Source organism: Mercenaria mercenaria, chromosome 2 (genome assembly GCF_021730395.1).
Source record: "Mercenaria mercenaria strain notata chromosome 2, MADL_Memer_1, whole genome shotgun sequence".
Lineage (NCBI taxonomy): Eukaryota > Metazoa > Mollusca > Bivalvia > Venerida > Veneridae > Mercenaria > Mercenaria mercenaria.
In genome coordinates, this window is record NC_069362.1 from 63218273 (window position 1) to 63238187 (window position 19915).

Consider the following 19915-nt stretch of genomic DNA (forward strand, 5'->3'; position numbering starts at 1 on the left):
TTTTTTCTATCAATAGTCAGATGTAGAAAGTATCCCTGATTCTATGTTAAGTTTATCGTCAGATACGCAGGCAGATGTCATCAGTAGACAGTCAGTTTTTTAATCTAAAAGATCTATACAGACTTTTCGAAACTCAGATCTATAATTATCAAGAACAATCGTACTTTTTTTCGAAAAAAGAAGAAAGATAAAAATTGTATATCAACATATTAGCTTTATTCAACTGAAGCTCTCTAGCATATATACCACCATAGGAGCAACATACGAATTATCCATGTTTAATACATCGTCCAGATAACGTGGAGTGCTATTAAATGCTCATAAATTTTACTTTTCTATCTAGGTGTGAAAAACAATAATATTATTTAAGAATATATCAAACATTAATTACTGTATACATAATGATTTAAAGATTTCAAGATTTATTATTAAACAAGTCATGGTTCATAAGAACATGTGGCATAAAATACAAAATAATATAAAATATGAACATGTAACAACCGGAACATAAAAAAAATTATACAAAGTAACAGAAGAATGAGTAACAATTATAATGTATTCAAAATACATCATTCAAGGATTCCGGACCAATGCAATTAGCAAATGTCTAAAAATCCGTGGGAGAATGACTAGCTTCTAAACAGCCACAACTTGACCAATGACTAAGACGTATAACCTTTCAGGTAGTTATATTTTACAGTAAGATGATTTTTATGCGTATTTTAAAGTGTTTGTTTGTTTGTTTTGGGTTTAACGCCGTTTTTCAACAGTATTTCAGTCATGTAACGGCGGGCAGTTAACCTAACAGGTGTTCCTGGATTCTGTACCAGTACAAACCTGTTCTCCGCAAGTAACTGCCAACTTCCCCACATGAAACAGAGGTGGAGGACTAATGATTTCAGACACAATGTCGTTTATCAAATAGTCACGGAGAACATACGCCACGCCCGAGGATCGAACTCGCGACCCTGCGATCCGTAGACCAACGCTCTTACCTACTGAGCTAAGCGGGCGGGCTATTTTAAAGTGTATAATTCATCTTCGTTGTGAGACTACTCAATTTGGTCACGGAAGTTACGGCTTTTAGTGCAGAACAACAGCGATGTCTACATCACTTGTAAAACAAAGTTTATCGTTGTTTGACGATGACTTGAACCAAGGTTTCGTAGTTGTAGTTTATTTAAGACTTGCTATTAAATATCTATGTAGATCATCTCACATCACAAATTTTAAGAGAATTCTATTTACCATGTGCTTACATTGGTGAAAGGTATTTAGATAGGAAAAGTAATCGGACAAAAGACCTGTATGTTTAGACAGAACTTCATGCGCATGTTATACCTACAAACACAAATATGTTTAGAAAATTTAAAACAAAATGAAAAAAATTCCTTTGCTATTGAATTGACAGCAAAATCTATAGTTAAATTGGGTGTACTATCCTTTGTAAAAGTTTTGTACCATTGTCTACCATTTCAAAGAAGTATAAAATACACAGAATGGCAACTGGCTGTAATCTCGCGTGAGCTCGTGTCAGAGCGTGATTCGGCGTTATCTTACTAAAAACAAACATCGGCGAGCATGCAGTTACAATTTGTACCTTTAAAACTACATTTAAAATACATGTTAGCTTCTAAAACAAAATTAGTTTAATGAGAAATGGTCTTAAGACACGAAGAACAGGGTTTTTTTGCCATCAAAAGGAGCGTGGTCATACGGTGATAATTATTTTACCGATGAATAATTGCTTTCGCATACAAAATGGCGCGTGGAGAAAGCGCCACTTCCGGTAACGAGATCTCGTTTTTTTGTCACGGGAGGTTGGCGAGATTTGCTCTATATGCCTTTCAAGTTGCCAATCTATTTATTTTATAGCTCTTTGACCATTTCAACTGGGACTGGGTAATGTCCAGCTATCCTTTTTTACATTGTGGGGCAAATGTCCTAGGAATAAATGTCTGGATCTGCAATTACGCACTTTAACGACCATACAATAGACATGATCAGGTCGGAGACATCCCCTGGATTGAGAGACATTCTCTCGATCTAAACATTGTCTCTCGTTCGAAAGACAAAATGTCTTTCGATCAAAAGACTCAAACTAGCTTAAGCAATGAAAATCATTGAAAGAGTAATTAAAACTCTCTTTTTAGAATGCGCAAATATATTTCAAATATAGAAAATTATCTTTCTTTTATCAAATTTTCAACATCAAAATTGTTTTGGGAATTTTGTTTAAGCATTAAAATGCTTAAGCAAACTTCTATGACAATGTGTTTCTTGTAAAGTTTACTTGAAATAACAAGTTGTTTCAATGAATAAATAATGTGACTGTAATGAAATGATTGTTTCAATAATGTTTTCATGTTTTTTCAACACTTAAGCTAAATACAGTCTTTCGATCGAAAGACATTTTGTCTTTCAAACGAGAGACAGTGTTTAGATCTAGAGACTGTCTCTCAATCCAGGGGAAGTTTCCGACCTGATGATAGATGAGAGTAAACACGGTTAATCGGTGAAGAGTTAACGATAAGAGTACCTTTAAATGACTCCTTCTCGTGAACCGCTTGATGGATCTTTATCAAACTTGGTTTGTAGCGTTTCTGTCCCAAATTTGTTCAAGTGGGGATGTTTGGCCCCTTTTCGGGCCACTAGAGTTAAAAATAAAAAAAAACAAAACAATTTTAACCTTTACCAGTCAGGGGTGTAAGTTGTAACTGTTTTAAGTTATGTAACCGATTTCAGTTACTTTTTCAACATAATTCAAGCATTTTATAACCTGTATTAGTTATAAAATATAGTTAAATCAGGTAAGTTATTCAAAAAAAGTCTTTTTGCTGTTCTCACAAAGTGACCTTTAAAGTGAAATTAGTAGCAAACTGTGGTTAATCCAGTTCTATTTTAATGTGATCATGACCTGATAAGCATAATCAGATGTTATGGGTTTTATAGCTAGGGCTGTCATTGATTGGGTCTTAGGCGTATCGGTGATACCGATATATCAGAAGACAAATATCGACGATACATCGATATATTGATTATTAAGTTAGATTAACGACCTATTTGTTCATATGCATACTATTATACCTTCCTGTAAATGCTGTTTGTAGTTTTATTGCCTACTTTCCATATTTCTGTTTGATTGTGTTGTATTTGTATTTATGAAATAAAAGAAATACATAAAAATTAATAACATCTTTCATTAGCTCGACTATTCATAGAATAGTGAGCTATTGCACTCGCCCATGCGTCGGCGTCGGCGTCTGCGTCCGCGTCCGCGTCCCGATTTTGGTTAAGGTTTTGTATGTAAGCTGGTATCTCAGTAACCACTTGTGGGAATGGATTGAAACTTCACACACTTATTGACTGTGACAAACTGACTTACATTGCACAGGTTCCATAACTCTATTTTGCTTTTTTACAAAATTATGCCCCTTTTTCGACTTAGAAATTTTTGGTTAAGGTTTTGTATGTAAGCTGGTAACTCAGTAACCACTTGTGGGAATGGATTGAAACTTCACACACTTATTCACTGTGATGAACTGATCTACATTGCACAGGTTCCATAACTCTATTTTGCTTTTTTACAAAATTATGCCCCTTTTTCGACTTAGAAATTTTTGGTTAAGGTTTTGTATGTAAGCTGGTATCTCAGTAGTTACTAATGGGAATGGATTGAAACTTCACATACTTGTTCACTATCATGATTTGACATGCACTAAGCAAGTCCCATAACTCTACTCTCTTTTTTTTCAAAATTATGCCCCTTTTTCGACTTAGCAGTTTTTGGTTAAATTTTTGTATGTAATCTGATATCTCAGTATCCACTAATTGGAATGGATTGAAACTTCACACACTTGTTCACTGTCATGATCTAACATGCACTGTGAAGGTCCCATCACTCTACTTGGCATTTTTACAAAATTATGCCCCTTTGACTTAGCACTTTTTTGTTAAGTTTTTGTATGTAAGCTGGTATCTCAGTATCCACAAATTGGAAAGGATTGAAACTTCACACACTTGTTCACTGTCATGATATGACATGCAGTACAGAGGTTCAATACCTCTACTTTGCATTTTACAAAATTATGCCCCTTTTTCAACTTGTATTCATTCAATTGACAAGGCTGTTGAATAGTCGAGCGTTGCTGTCCTCCGACAGCTCTTGTTTTTATTTTGCCTTCACTCCTTTTTATGCATTTATCCAAATTTACAACTTTGTGAACTTTAATTGTTTTTTAGGGTCTGAGTGTTTATTTGGGTAGTTTTTTCTCTCTGTAAAATATCGATTTTTGAAAATGGGAATCGATAATCGATCGACAAAAAAATATCGTTGATACATCGTTTCTATCGATGACAGCCCTATTTATAGCTTCAAAACTTTTGTGTAAAACTTTATCAGCCTTGCGTAAAAATTTTTACTTCATAGCTTGAAAGATAAAAGTTCAAGGATTCAGGAAATAATTGTATTAGTCTCATGCAAAACGAGGAATTGGCACAGGAGGGCTTTGTAATATTTTATGATAACTGAAACAAGTTGTGAAAGTATAAGCAATAACTCAGATGGGTTATAAACCGCGATAACTTGAAACAGTTACACCCCTGACTATTTACCCTGCTAAATTTCTAAAATGGACAGGTCCATCATTCAATTTGGGCAATACCATTTATTATTCGAAGGGGAGTTTAATGAAAATTTACTGACTGAATAGCGAACAGTGCAGAATATGATCAGCCTGCACTGATCAACCACATTATTTGACACAGTCAAGGACCATATAACTCTTGCATCAGTATTTCATGTATAATGTTCCGTTTTTATACTTACAATTTCAGGTCGATTTTAATGCACTTTCGCTATATCTCTGTTACTACTCAATGCATTTGATTCAGATTTAGAATTATAGTTCTTCCACGTACAGCATCATCTTTGCAATATGATTTTACTTAGAATTTCAGAATAATTTTGATTCTTTTTGACCATTGTGTAACAGAATGGATTTGATTCAAACTTAAAAGGTTTGTTCCACATCATTATCCACATCATATGACACATGGTCCATAACTCTGGCACCAATATTTTATGAATTATGTGCCCAATTTCCCTATTCAGCATCGAAATAGTGGAGCAGGCTGTTTCCTGTGACAACTCTTGTGTAGTTTAGTAGTTACAGTGACAGTTTACCCTGTCAGATAAAAAATCAAGAATTTAATCAAGCAGCTAGTAAGATAATATCTATAAGTGGTTATAACTTATATCTGTGTTGTATTTTCAGTATAGTTCCTTATTTATGCCATACCTGGATGGACCTGATGTGAAATACAAATATTTTCATTTTGTGAGATCATGTTACCAGTATATAAAGAATTGCTATAGATGAAAAGTTGAAATTTGCGATAATAGGTATTATGCCAGAAAATGTTAATGTTTCCACCAAATTCTTTACAGAACAAAAATGGGATCTTTTTCTTGATGAATTATTTAGTAAAGGTCAAGATGAAGTACTAATGAATGGAACAGGGTGAAATTTATCTATCCACACAGTGGATTTCGAGGGGTGAATGCGACAAAGTGCTAAGTGCATTTCATGAAATTTTACAGGAGAAGGAAAAAACATTTCTGTTGCTTTATAATTCTGACAGCTGTTGTAATATTTTTAAATCTGATTAAAAACAACTTTATTTTTTAAAATCTAGTGGAATTTTTAAAGAAATGTCTGACAGAAAAGAAATTTTAATCAAAATGTCACTTAGAACTTTTTCGCACTCCAAATAGATACAAATTTTCAAAAATTTAAGTGCGACAAAATTCTAAGTGATTTTATATTTTATTATTAAAGGGACATAAAATTCATCTTTTTGTACCCAGTTTTTTGTAGTGTTTGAAATCATTGAATTAAATGAACCTTACTAAAACCATGTCACTTATAACTTTTTCACGGTCATTTTTGTTTACTATTATAAAACTTTGTGACTTCGAAAAGAGTCTAAGTGACATTATAAGTAAGCCTTTACAATGTATAGGTCATCCAAAGTTTTTGCTTTTGAGCGTATTTTTCTTTAGGAGGAAATATTTTTCATGTATCTATTAAAACAACATGGTGTTTGATGGCTGGACACAAGAATTGGGCCCTTTAATTTCTTTCACAGTAATCAAAAGTAGTGTTCACTGTACAGAGCATAGCATAACGAATGAAACTGCTTTATCTGCTGATAATCATTTCAATAATACATGAAAATATTTATCACACTAAGAAACAACACATAACTGTTTTCCATTTTATTTATTTAAAGCTTTTAAACTTAGTAATTTCTCAGACTTACAATTACACTGAACAAAAATGGCTAGCCAATCACAATGTATCTTTATAAATTATATTCTTTGGCTTAGTTAGTGTATCAGTTTTATGAGAATTATAAAAACTGTATTTCAGACATGACATTTTCCTCAGAGTTAAAAATTCATGCATTCTAATATGACTAGCAATGCATTATTCATCACAACGTTATTATGTTAACATCATGTCAACATGATATTTAGCACCATTTAGTGCTTTCAAATTTGATTCAGTATTTTACCTAATAGCATTTTTAAAATGAAATGTAACACTGCACAACTGTCTAGATTAATTTACACACATACTAATTTGGTATATTCGCTTTACAGAATAATTTGCCATCATTTTCGCCCAAATTGAATTCTTCCCCAATACGTATTACCATTTCCAGTCCTGGTGTGTATAAACAAAGGAGCGTGATTACATGCCATGCATATACTGTGTATGTAACACAAAGAAACAGTTCTATAATATTTATCTAAATTTTACGACAAAGACATATTAGAAAGGAAATTTTCTATAGCAAAATTATTTATACAATCTGGCAGTAATAATCGTTCGAAATAATTTCACTCGAGCTGCGCCCTTGTGAAATTATTACACCTGATGTATAACCACCTATCATGCATAAATAATGTTAAAACACTGCTTTGGTGTAAATTATTTCTTAATTACTGTATCACTAGAATTAAATATTTCTAGAAATATTTACAAATGTTGAACAGCTGGTATTGTTCAGTATAATGCTTTGATTCAGTAAAACAGTTCTTTTTCAATAGCAAAATGTTTTTTTCCTGTAAAAAAAAATGTTTACAATAAATAATGTTGAAATCATCATGCATTTTCCTATTCTGTACTTAGATTAATGTTGAGTACAGAAAACAGTGTTTCAATTTTTTTTGGCCCAATGAAGCTTCAATACTTTATTGAGAAATATACATATAAGTTGGAAAGCTTGTTTCAAGATCTAGCCTCTCAAAACAGTATAATTAAATAACTTAACCTGACTAAATAATCTATTATAAGAGTTAGTCTTAGTTACACTACACCGTATAGCGTTAACGGATGTTTAACGTATAACAAAATTTCAAATCCGTTCGTTCCATTCGCATGCGTTTCTTTTCCGTTTCTCATGCGGCATCTGCACTCCTTGTTCTGCGAAATTTGTTCAATCCAGTGGAAGGTTTTGAGCATGTTCAAAATTTAGAACGTACACCACCGGACAAAGTTGTCCGTTAGATGTACGGTAGCAATGCGCTGATATGTGTTTTGTTCGTTACTCGTGCGTTCCCTATTCTGAACTTGACCGGTTCGCATCCATTCTTGTCAGGTTCACATTCGTTCTTGTCCGGTGGACCTGATTCATGGCTGGACTACTACCGAATGATGCAACAGATGTAACCTATGTTCAACGAACGGTAACTGACAAGAACGTTTTGTGAGTTTCTCATGCGTTGCGCTTTTGTTTTACACGGTACAAGTCTGTTATTAGTACGGTGATATCCGTTAATTGAACATTGTTTGTCCTGTATATATGCGTAAATCTTGTGGTCATTGTGTGTTTTATGCGCCTAATACACCGATCGCGAGAGCATCGAGCAGCAGTGGGGAATGCCTTTCATCACCGGATAACTTTCTGTCACAGTTTTTATATACATTTGGCATCCGTTAACGCTATATGGTGTAGTGTGACTTACACATAAGGAGTTAATGTCACTCCACATTGCAATTTCTATGCAGTGCAGGACATGCATACTAATAACACACACTACAAATCAGATAACTGTGAAATGACAAAAAGATGAGCAATCAATCTAAATTCCAGGCCAAGATGAACTTATTCGTATATTCTTGTGATTCAATCATATACTATGAAAATGCTACAGTACAACTGTATACTGTGATTCACGTTAAACAAGAACTGTACAACTGTACAAACAGTCATAACTTGCCGATCGGTCACACATGAGTAAAACCGGAATCCACCTAAAACCTAAAACACTTTCCATAACTGGAATACACCTGTATCTTTTTAATTAGAGGTATTTCTGAAGGTTTTTTTTTATAATTCAATCATATATATCATAAATAATTAACATATGAAAGTAAAATAAAATACGTCCACTCAAAACAATAACTGTGCAGGAAATTATCATAACCGAAATACACCCGTATTTTATGAATAAATGGTACTTTTGTAGAGTTTATTGCAGAACTCATTTGTATATAATATAAATAATTAATTAACAAAAGGAAAATAAAATATGATGATTTGTCAGTTTCCGCATATTAGTTGTGTGCTAAATTACACGATTGTTCTTAGTATTCATATATTACTATGTAGTTATGTACTTTTTGTTTTGTGTGGTAGTATTTTATGAATAAATGGTACTTTTGTAGAGTTTATTGCAGAACTCATTTGTATATAATATAAATAATTAATTAACAAAAGGAAAATAAAATATGATGATTTGTCAGTTTCCGAATATTAGTTGTGTGCTAAATTACACGATTGTTCTTAGTATTCATATATTACTATGTAGTTATGTACTTTTTGTTTTGTGTGGTAGCAGCACATAAAACACATGACATGCTGCTGAAATAAGAATAATGTCATTGTATTTGGCAGGCATCGTGGGATCAGATTCTCCCTTAGCTGTTGCAACAGAGTATACTGCTTGGATCAGGGGTAGTTCCATTTGTACACCTGACCCAGGAGGCAAGATTTACAACACGTTAGTCAGAACTAGTGCAGTTGTACATATAGAAATACTTTTTGAGTTCAAATAAGTATATTTCACTAATGTATACTTTTCCCTGTCCTCATTTAGATAAAAAATCTTGAGACAAATGTTTGAAATAAAAAAAAATCAGACAATTTCATCTGAAGAACTTTAAATGCATTCTGTCACTTAGCACTTTTTCACAGTAAACAATACTTGGTTTACAGCCACATGTTTACTGTGAAAAGTACCAAGTGAAAAAAAAGGAGACTAAAAATCAACTGTTTGTCAAAAAAAATAATAATCCTTTATACCAGATACTGATAATGATATCATACTTAAAGAAAAAGCAACTAAATGGCACAATTGTTGAAAAATATTTGTCACTTGGTACATATACTAAGTGCAAACTTGATATAGTTCGGTGCGAAAAAGCGCCAAGTGAGGTAAGGCACTTAGCACTGTGTCGCATTCAAATGGTATATCATTTTCACTTAGCACTTTTTGACCATTTTGTTATAAATTCATTTAATGACTTGCTATAATCTTGATATTTTTACAGGACATGGGCAAGGTCATAAACACTTGATATATGAAAAAAACTGATTTTTTCAAAAAATGTCACTTAGCACTGTGTCGCATTCACCCCTCGATTTGTTATCAGTAAAGTCACAGGAAAATGAAATTGTGACTAGCAGTAATTGGTAATAAAATATTTATATGGGATAAAGTCAGCTCTGGCTTGCTTTATTTCTCAATAGTTATATACATTCGGCAAGTAACATGTTTGGCAAGTAAGTCATTAAAACAACAGCTGAAAGTTCCATTATTTGTTTAGCCTTAATATTTCGGCTCCTTGATACAGCTTATTTTGATATTTTATGATCTGAGATGATATAGTCCTGGTTTAAATATTTTTTCTGAAAAACCCGTTCCTAACGTAACTATTAAATTCTCATTAAAGATCTATACTCTTGGGGGAGTTGTATTGATTCGGAGGTGAAATATTGTTGAGAAAGTGGCTTGTAAGTCAATGTAGGTCTTCAAAGTATTCATAACAATGTTTAATTATAACCACTTTTCTCTGTATTATCTCTGTGTTATATGCCAATAACATGAAAATTATTTTTCTTAATTTCAGAACCAGCCAAGAAAAAAAAGACTAAAGACCCTATGTCATTAATTAGTACAAAGAAGAAGGGCGTAAGAAAGGAATTGAGGAAACTTCAACAAGAAAAGCAAAGGAAAGTTCCAAGAAAAACTTCGGGTCTTTCAACATATAATGGTACAACATTCTTACTTATATAGAAAGGAAATTTTATTTAAGGTGTGGACAGTCTAGTTCATAATCTCATACACAAGAATCAGTTTACTGTTGGATGTTACTTTGCATTTAGTTTGGAATCAGTGAAAAAGTTAATCCAGTTTTAACAATGATGAGGGCTATTGTACTCACCCTTGTTTTGCTGTCGCTGTTTCATTCAGGCTAAAAGTTTCATGGCAAGTTTCTCAGTCTCTCTATATCTTCTTAACTACTGCTGCTGTAATTACTAGTATCAAACCTCACATAAAGGTTAGTCTTGATATGGGGCAGACATATTATGGTTAAAGGTCAGATGTTTCAAAGGCCAAGGTCAGTGGGATTGGATATTGTAATAGTGTTGGCTAGAGTTTTATGAGAAGCTACTCAGTTTCCTTATTTCTTCTAAACTACTACCCCTATTGCCATCAAAACTCGTAAGGATTTGTCTTTGTAAGGGGTAACCATCATTTGGTTTAGGGTCAGGTACTCCAAAGGTCAAGGTTACTGAGGTCAGATGTTATGAGGACTGATTTTCACTGTATCTTATATTGTTTCTTAGTATACATCATAACCCATTAAATCTTTAAACAACTTCTTCCTCTTGATGGACTTAATTGATCTGAGATACCCTTTGTTGGAACGCTCGCCTGTTTGTACAGTTGATTACATTTTTGGGGGGCAGTTACAGCTAAAAAAACAGAAAATGCTTTAAATAATTTTAAACAAACTGCTAATAGACATTCACCAAACTTGAAGCTCAAAATGTCAAGGTCCTCCTCAAGTGCGCATCATGTTTCTATTGCATTTCATTGTTTTCTGTCACATTCACTTCTTTCATACAATCAAGCTTGTGGTCTTTCCAACAACTATAGTAATAGATTAATCCCTATTCTAACACGATCCGCAGCAATTGCTATATAAACATATAGCGAAATCGCCTATACATGAATCTACGATAAAATATAGTTGGCTGTTACATTTCACCCCCTTATGATTGTAACATAAGAGATTCTACTTCAGTTCCATTACATACGAATTATTTCAGGGCCAAACGGTTGAAAACAGCATTTCAAAAACATAAATATAATAAAAAGTCATACTGACCTATGTGTAGGTCTGTAAAACACGCTCTGATCTGTACGAGCGAATTCATTTAGCTTAATCATGATTCAGCGGTGACGTCATAAATGTATGACACAAAGTATGACGTCATAATGATGTGACGTCATATAAAAGTTAATCTCGTCACTCGTAATACAGGGTCAACTCGCTTATTTTGATGATTCTGTTCATAATTAGTTTGCGAGCTGTTAGATTACTAAATTATAAATACTTCTCAAAATTCTGATAAAAAACAAACAAATATATAATTATACGTTCTATAAGCTATGCAACACTTTCTACCCATAGGGGGTAAATTGTAACAGCATATGACCCGAATGACGTATTACGCTGAAAATGTAGTACGTACTGTAAAATGCGAATTATTTGCGTTGTTAGAATCGAAATAATAAATATGTTCCAATAACTTTATCAATTAATAAAACATGGGCAGTCGTTTGGATGCGAATAATTAAATCACTCGTGCTGCGCACTCATGATTTAATTATTACGCATCCAAACTCCTGCCCATATTTTATTAACTGATAAAATAAAGGAACAGATTTATTATTTCTTAATTACTAAGTATTAATTCATTTAAGTCTAGAGCACAAGAATTACTGATAGGATGTAAAACCATGATACCTTGTATGTAATGGTTGCCAGTTTGCACTTCTTAGATGTAAGATAATAAAAAAAATCTTCCCAATAAGCGGAATGAGTAAGGTTAATGCAGTATATGCTTAAGGGATGGCAATTTTAAAACTCAAGATTATAAAGGCATCCCAGTAGAAAATGAGAATGTCCTCTTTGTACTGGAATGTTGTGGTTCTACAATGTTATACAGCGTATAAGGATATGATGCCCTACCGTTAGGACTACCAAGACCCTGGTGCTTTGATTACACAGACAAGAGTGTAGAGATTCTGACCAGACTATCACAGCTTGATTCAGCAACAAGAAGGCGCAAGCACGGTACATATTGAAGGCTCATTATGGCTTTTTTATGTGTTCCACATTTTTGCATGACATAGTGACTGGGCTGGATCCTTGCTCGACTTACGGGATAGATGTGTTTCATCCCGCTTCGTTGCGCATCTGCGGTCTTGGTACTTGCTGACTTGTGTCTTGCTTCTTCTGTTCTTCTCCAGGGCACAGTCGTTCCGTATCACTTCTTTGGGTGTGCCACAGCACATGTCTGGACGTGGTTTGTTTGTAGATGTCCGGAAACCCAGCTTCCTTCCCGATCCACGCATTTCCCACTTCTGGTTCATTTAGCAGGCCGTGTGCTAGGGTGTGGTCTTTTCCCCTCTACAATGGGTGAATTGGGTCCTTTCTTGGGGTTCGTGGTTTCTTTCTCTCCTTTCCAAGTATCTGCCAGCTCGCGCAAGACTTGGTCATGGCGCCAGCAGTACGTCCCTGTGTCAACGCAGTTTTCAGATGAGAGTGTGTGCTGGGGCTGCCCTTCCATTGCACAGGGGCAGTTGGTCATCTGCAGTTCCACCTTGAGATTTGCTGGTGTTGGAAGTAGGTCATACACTGACGAAGAAGGAGGCGGTTGAAGTGTTTAATTCCACAACTCCGCCGGTAGTGTTCTTTCTGGATGGCCATTTTGTCATGCACCTGCACTGCTCTGCACGGATCTTGCGACCTGCTTGATCCTTCTCCGAACTCTTCGACAGAACCTTTTTCCAGCTGTTGCCTGTTCCGGTGCTGATGTCTTGTCAAACCCTTCTCTCCCGATGTGTTGTACCACTATTCCTGGCTTAGAAGCTCAGCCGGTCAACGCTTGCGTACGGCCACTTTCCTGTTCTGACGTCTATGCCCGCTTTATGATCTTCATTGCGGATCTCAGGGTGAGCAGGAGTCTTGCTTTTGTCACCTTGTACTCCTCGTTAGCGCGTATGGCACTGGAGTTTGTCGATTGCCATACACCCAGTGTGGTAAAGATGTGTAGCGAGCCATCTCTTGAGTATTGTAACAGTTTGCTCTAGCGTTCGATCAGGCTGTGGTACTTCTACACATGAGTGGCATACAGTTGAAGCAGCCCATGCTGGACTCAGGCTTTGAATTTTCAGGAGTCAGCTGTTATCTTCTGGAGACATCGTGTACTGCTCCCTCGCTTCTTGATGCCTGTCGGTAGTGTAGAATCAAACATTGCCAAGGCACTTGATAGGGTGTGATAGGGATGGTTCTTCCCTGTATTTCGAGTTTAAATCATCGGTGACTTCCCTTCCTTATCCTAGCTCTGGACTTCTTTAGTTGAGTATATGGGCCCATGTGCAGTCTCATCGTGCTCTCAGATCCCTTGTTGGCAGTGTCTCGGTGACTGTCATGTCATCCATAATCCCTGTTTGAGGTAGACGATCCAGAGCTTGTTTGGGCCTAGACTCCCTTCTGCTGCCTTTAGTCATTCATGCCAACAGAAACAGGATGTGCAGCCTGGACTTACCTTTTCAATGGATCCATAAGTTGTAAATGTCAGGAGACCTCTGTTGTTGCTGAGATATGGTGACTGCTTGCGAACTGTTCCGGGATGTGGTGTGTGTCAGGCCGCATCATAGACGGGGTATAGTCATGATAGCCAGTCCAGCTATTACGTTATCTCTCTGGTTGATTCTTGCTGTGCGCAGTGGGTCAGGCGTGTGTGTTGACCCAGAACAGGTAGCTCCTTTTGCATGGTGTCAACGTGTGTTGGCAGCGGTAATTGGCATCTTGTGGATAGAAAAATATCTTTCCTCAACTCAGTAGTGAGATAGTTCGGAACGTTTGATGTCTGTGGTCCTTCTCTTTGGGCAAGAGCTCTGTCTCTGCCAGACTTTGTACGTACTTTCTTCCTGCAGTCGCGTAGAACCATAACCTGAAAAGCTTGGACACTTCTTATGACTTAGGAGCCGTGGGCTGGAGATGAGCGGCAGTGCTTCTTAATATCTGTGATTTCTCATGACAGCTCTTTCATATCTGAAGGACTGTGGGCTTCTGCAGGTGGATTCTTCACATGTCAAGCTCTCGCCTGAAAGATCTGAATGACGTTGTGGGTAGCTCAGCTCTGCTTGATGCTCTGTAGTTTCAGATTTTCCTACTACACAGTTTGGTGAATTTGTGGGGTTGTTGATGAAAGTGCTCTTTTCTGGTTTAACTTTCTTTGCCTTGGGTTTGCTGTGGAGAGCGATTGAGTCTGGATAGTGTTCTCTGAGCTCTCCTAACCTTCCTCTCTGCTGGTAGCGCGTTGATTTGCTCTTCAAAGACGGAGTTCGACCTGAGTTTCTTGTTTACTGCTTCGATTAGGTCTGGGTTGGTAGCAATTTGGTAGTATTTTCTTAGGCAAACTTTCTTTCCACAGCATATACAATGGTGGGGGGGCCTGCAGCGTCTTTCAACTCACGCAGAGTGCTTGCAGTATTTTATCCACGTCATGTCAATGCCCCAATCTTCTCATGATCTTTGGCATGCATCATCTTTCTCTTCTGCAAAAGGTTCCCTGCTTTGTCAGCACTTCTTTGTGTCTTCAGGCGACCCTGTCCATGCCAGGGAATGCAGTGTTCATTTGTGTATTGCAAGAGACATGGTTTCTTATAGCGTCTAATATGGGCTCTTCATGATGGTACTCAAAGTTGGGAATTTCACGTGGCTGTTGCTCTCGAAGATTGGAGGTCTCTCTGGGTACTGATCATCGTTGCTCTGAAGGAACAGGTTACCTGCTGTACCCTTCTGTTCACACCAGGCGATTCTGATGCCCTCAGTAACTCAAACAACTGCCGTCAGAAAACAGGGGCTGAGAGGTCTCAGTACTGGGGTCAACAGATGCTATCCTCCGTCTCACCAGGTAAACCTGTGCGTTGTCTCTGTGCATTTCCTTCGGCAGCGCTCTTTGCTGATGGATTTTCAGCCGTGGTTCTCACAAACTTTGCCACAATGGCAGGTGAGGTGCTGCAACTGTTCAGTCTTGGACGGTCGAGCGATTCCTGAATATCGTCCTGTGGCCATCATCCCCTCGGAGCCTGGGGTTTCTTGAGTGTTGTGTTGAATTGGGCTGCTTCACAGAGTGTTGAGGTTGCGCCTCTCAACACCAGTCTAGTCTTACTAGATGTAGAATAAAAAAATCTTCCAGTAGCGGATGAGTAGGTTATGCAGATTGCTTAAGATGGATTTTACTCAGATTATAAGATCCCAGTAAGAAAAATGAGAATGTCCATTTTAGTACTGGAATGTTGTGGTTCTACAATGTTATATCAGCGTATAAGGATATGATGCCCTACCGTTTCAGACTACCAAGACCCTGGCTGCTTTGATTACACAGACAAAAGTGTAGAGATTCTGACCAGACTATCACAGCTTGATTCAGCAAACAAGAAGGCCGCAAGCACGGTACATATCTGAAGGCTCATAATGGCTTTGTTTTAAATGTGGTTACCACATTTTTGTTATGAACATAAAATATATTCTTTTCTTGTTAAAATCATATTTTCAATGATTGTTCTCTAATATATATGCCATAAGTTTGAAGATTTGATTCATATTGAAGAAAGTATTACTGAATCCATTATTTTGAGTACCTCCCTTTTTGGTAACTGTATATGTTCATGTGTAAAATTAAAAGTGGTGCTTTACTAACCATTTAATTATGCTTAATTTCTACTTGAACACCTGTTTTGCCTATTTTTAACATAACATTTAAAGCCGTGTGGAACTTTAAAAAGCTAGTACCCTGTTCATACAAAAACCAGAAACTTTCAAATATGTTACATGAGAATTTTCAAACAAACAAGTTCTATTTCTGTAAAAAGAAGTCTTTCAAACAAATGGTTTGGAAAAGTATTGATGACTTTGAGTATATAATACAATTTACTAGATAACTACCACACACCTGCTTAATTCCTTAAAAGCTTCAGGTGGCTTTCTTTTAGAAGTTTTAGGAGCTTGTAAACACTATGGTAAGATTTTTTGCAGGTTATTATTTCTGATTTGTAGAAGTTTTATCACCAGTGCACAACAGATTTATTTATTTATTATTCAGATATCTGAACATCATGGTAAGAAAAGGCGGCGAAAGGCAGCACCTGCCAAAGACAACAAAACAGATGAAGAAAAATCGGCATTCAGTGAAAAAGACTTTGAAGCCTTCTCGAAAGAATTTGATTTTAGCAAATTAAAGAAGACATGATGAAAAATTAGCAGTTTTATATCTGTCAATATGTTATAGTATGATGTAGTATGCTAGTAGCCAATTTACAGACCCTGACTACAGCTACATGAACTAGGTTAACATTTATGTTATTGCTGTACTGACATGAGAGCAGTCCCCGGACAAAGATCATACAAATACTGTGCTAGAAATGTTAAAGTAGGTCTGTAATAAAAATGTGGTTAGTAAAAAAGACTTTGGGTCTGTTTCTATTGCGGCATGGAGTTTTCCGAGAAATGACGTCACTTTCATGCACATTCAAGGGGCCCACCAACAGGGGGTACATAAATCGTCACATTTTAAACACTGTCAGCAGTAATGGCCGTCCGCTTGTTTCTCATGTATATAAATCGAGACCTAGACGTATAGACAGAAAATATCAGTACTCATTACATAATGATAATGTCTGCGAGTCTGACTAATGCAAAATCCTGCTATTACAAATGCCTCTGGCCCAGGACAGGCATCTCTTATGCATGCTCATGTAGACAGATACCCCCATCAGTGATAATATAAAAACCTACTCATGTTGTGAATCTTAGAATTTTTAAAGTTATACATATACCTATAAAAAGAACGAACTGAACAGTTATCAAGAAAATATGCATCTCTTTGATGAAAAACGATCACCAGTAAACAAAATGTGAAAATAAAGCATTTAGGGAGAGTGGACGGTGATTACTACTGTCCGGGGACTGTTCCCCTGCCAGTATTCTTTACATGACCTAATCTATTTTCCTATTAAACAAAGAAGACTGAAACTGTGTGTTTCAGTTATTAAGTCATACTATAGAATGTTGTAGTGGCGTGCTGGAAAAGAAAACTACACAAAACAGGCAAATATTAGAGGATGTAGATAATAATCCTTGATAGAGTGTTAGAATCGAAATATTAATAAAATTATTTAATGTAACATTTAATCACAATGCATCTGAACTCCAGACAGTGATTTTATTTAATGGAAAATCACTCTTTTTACCAGCTTATAAATTATAATAAAGCTAATATTACATGGAATGGTTTCAAATAGTTGAGCAAAGTGCCATTAGACAAAAAAGATATGTTTTAAGACTTTAGCAATTAAAATTTCATAAAACATTACATGCCGCCTTCAGGAAATACTTCTCTGTTATGTCTTAGACTGTAGAAAAGTATTGGATCTGTAACCAATGATTTTCAGTTCACTTATCTGTAAATTATTCCAGGTCATTCTACATCTGTTAAGTGAATTTGTTAGGTAGATCATTTATTTGGCCAATACAGTGGTTGCTATAACACTTTTTGCTCTCTGTGAGCTATTTTAATTGCATCTCTGTCTGTCCACACTTTCCTTCAAACAACATTTCCTCTGAAACCGTTAGGTGGAAGTTGATGAAACTTGGCCCAGATGTTCCTTGGGTGGTCCTCTTCCAAAGTTCTTCAGACGGTTTTGCTTTGTTGCACATAGGGCCTGTCAGAGCTAAAAATAGAAAATTTCAAACAACATCTCCTCCTAAACTGCTGGTTTGGTTTTGAAATAATTTAAAATAAATGGTCCTTATGTAACCCTCTAACAAGATTGTTCAAATTATTTTAATTCATCAAAACACAGCTGTCAGAGGGCATGGTCACTTTTCCCTATATGTATAAAGTGGAAACTTTAAAAATCGTCTTCTCAGAAATAGCTGTCCCAATCTAAAAATAATTTTACACAAATATTTCTTTGGTGAGCCTTTACGAATGTTTTACAAATTATTTTGTTTTGTCAAAAAACATGGCCACCAAGGGTTATGGTCACTTTTCCCTGTATGTGTGTAGTGGAAACTTGTTTGATATTGTCATATCACAACATTTCACAAGTGTCATCCCCCACCTCCCCAAATCCCCCCATACACATTACCTGGCTGTATGTAGATGCATTTAGTAAAAACTTTTAAAACATTCTTGTCAAAAACACTATTTCAAAATAATTTCACAGACATTTTCACTGCAAAACCATTTACCAAAACTGTTCAACCAAGCAGGGTAACTCAGGTGAGAGAATCTAAGGCCATCATGGCCCTCTTGTTATGTATTCACTTCACTGTGCTTCAGTACTGAAAACTACAAACATACCGGTAATTCTTTTAGATTGTCAATAACCTATGTTATAATGCTTTAATTAAGTACAGTCACTATTGATGTGATTATAATTGCTCTAATTTGACTGTAAGTTTTAGAACATCATCATTATTCTGTTTGATTTTTATGTTGACTTACAATGACTCTACTTCAATGACTATGTCATACTGGTTAGTGTATCTAGATGTAATTTAGATTGTGCTACAGAAATTCATTAGAATGGCAGTCTCGTATAAATTATGCTAAAATTGTTGCAATAATGAATAAATTTAAGAACTTTATTTGTTATCATAGTTTTATTTGAAGGCACAAGAACCGTCTAGTGACTTTTATACAAAATCTAACATTTTATCATACCTCAAATAAATATTCAATTTAAAATTTCCATAGACCATCAGGGATTTTTTTAACACTACATTTCAAATAATCACAAGGTGTGAATATTGTTTCCCAATTCATCTGGTAAGGTGGTATTTGTTTCTAAAACACCTGTACGGACAAGCATCAAGGCTGGAACAAAAATATGTATTTGAGCCACACCATGAGAAAACCAACATAGTGGCTTTGCGACCAGCATGGATCCAGACCAGCCTGCACATCCGCGCAGTCTGGTCAGGATCCATGCTGTTCGCTAATGGTTTCTCTAACTGCAGTAGGCTGGTCTGGATCCATGCTGGTCGCAAACCCACTATGTTGGTTTTCTCATGGCGCGGCTCATTTGTTACTAATCTGAAAAGAAAGAGAAAAAGTTGCTATCTAAGAATTTCAAGGGTAACTTTTTATTCTGTTAAACTATCAAAGGATGGGATTTCCTGTGTACTAAAACAATTCAGGCATGCTTGTGTGATATGGGATATTGTTTGCCTGTGTAAATGTTTTGATCTATTCCCCGAGTAGTTACTTAGATGCCATTTGGAACATACAAAAATTGGATGCAAACATAGAAGATGATGCAGATGAAAAGGCAAGTGTGCCTATCCTTTTAAGAACAATGTCACCCAAAAATTACGGAGAGCCGTTATATCAGTAACACAGGGTATCTGACCTTTGATCGGACTGAAAATTGTGCTCAGAAGTAGTCTCATTATAGGAAACATAAATTTGTGCCATGTTACAAGAAAATTTCAGGGGTTGAATATAAAGTGATTCTGTCATCTGTGCAGGC

The 19915-nt window shown here is 35.9% G+C and overlaps 1 protein-coding gene across 1 annotated transcript; it reads left to right on the top strand.

Moving 5' to 3' along the window:
• The first annotated feature begins 1055 nt into the window (after nt 1-1055).
• Nucleotides 1056-19031, top strand: LOC123564116 (active regulator of SIRT1-like). The gene is made up of 4 exons (XM_045357447.2): nt 1056-1160; nt 10203-10346; nt 15733-15833; nt 16483-19031. Exons 1-4 carry the CDS (start codon nt 1103-1105, stop codon nt 16627-16629), a joined length of 450 nt encoding a protein of 149 aa, XP_045213382.1. The 5' UTR covers nt 1056-1102; the 3' UTR covers nt 16630-19031.
• Nucleotides 19032-19915: the final 884 nt, after the last annotated feature.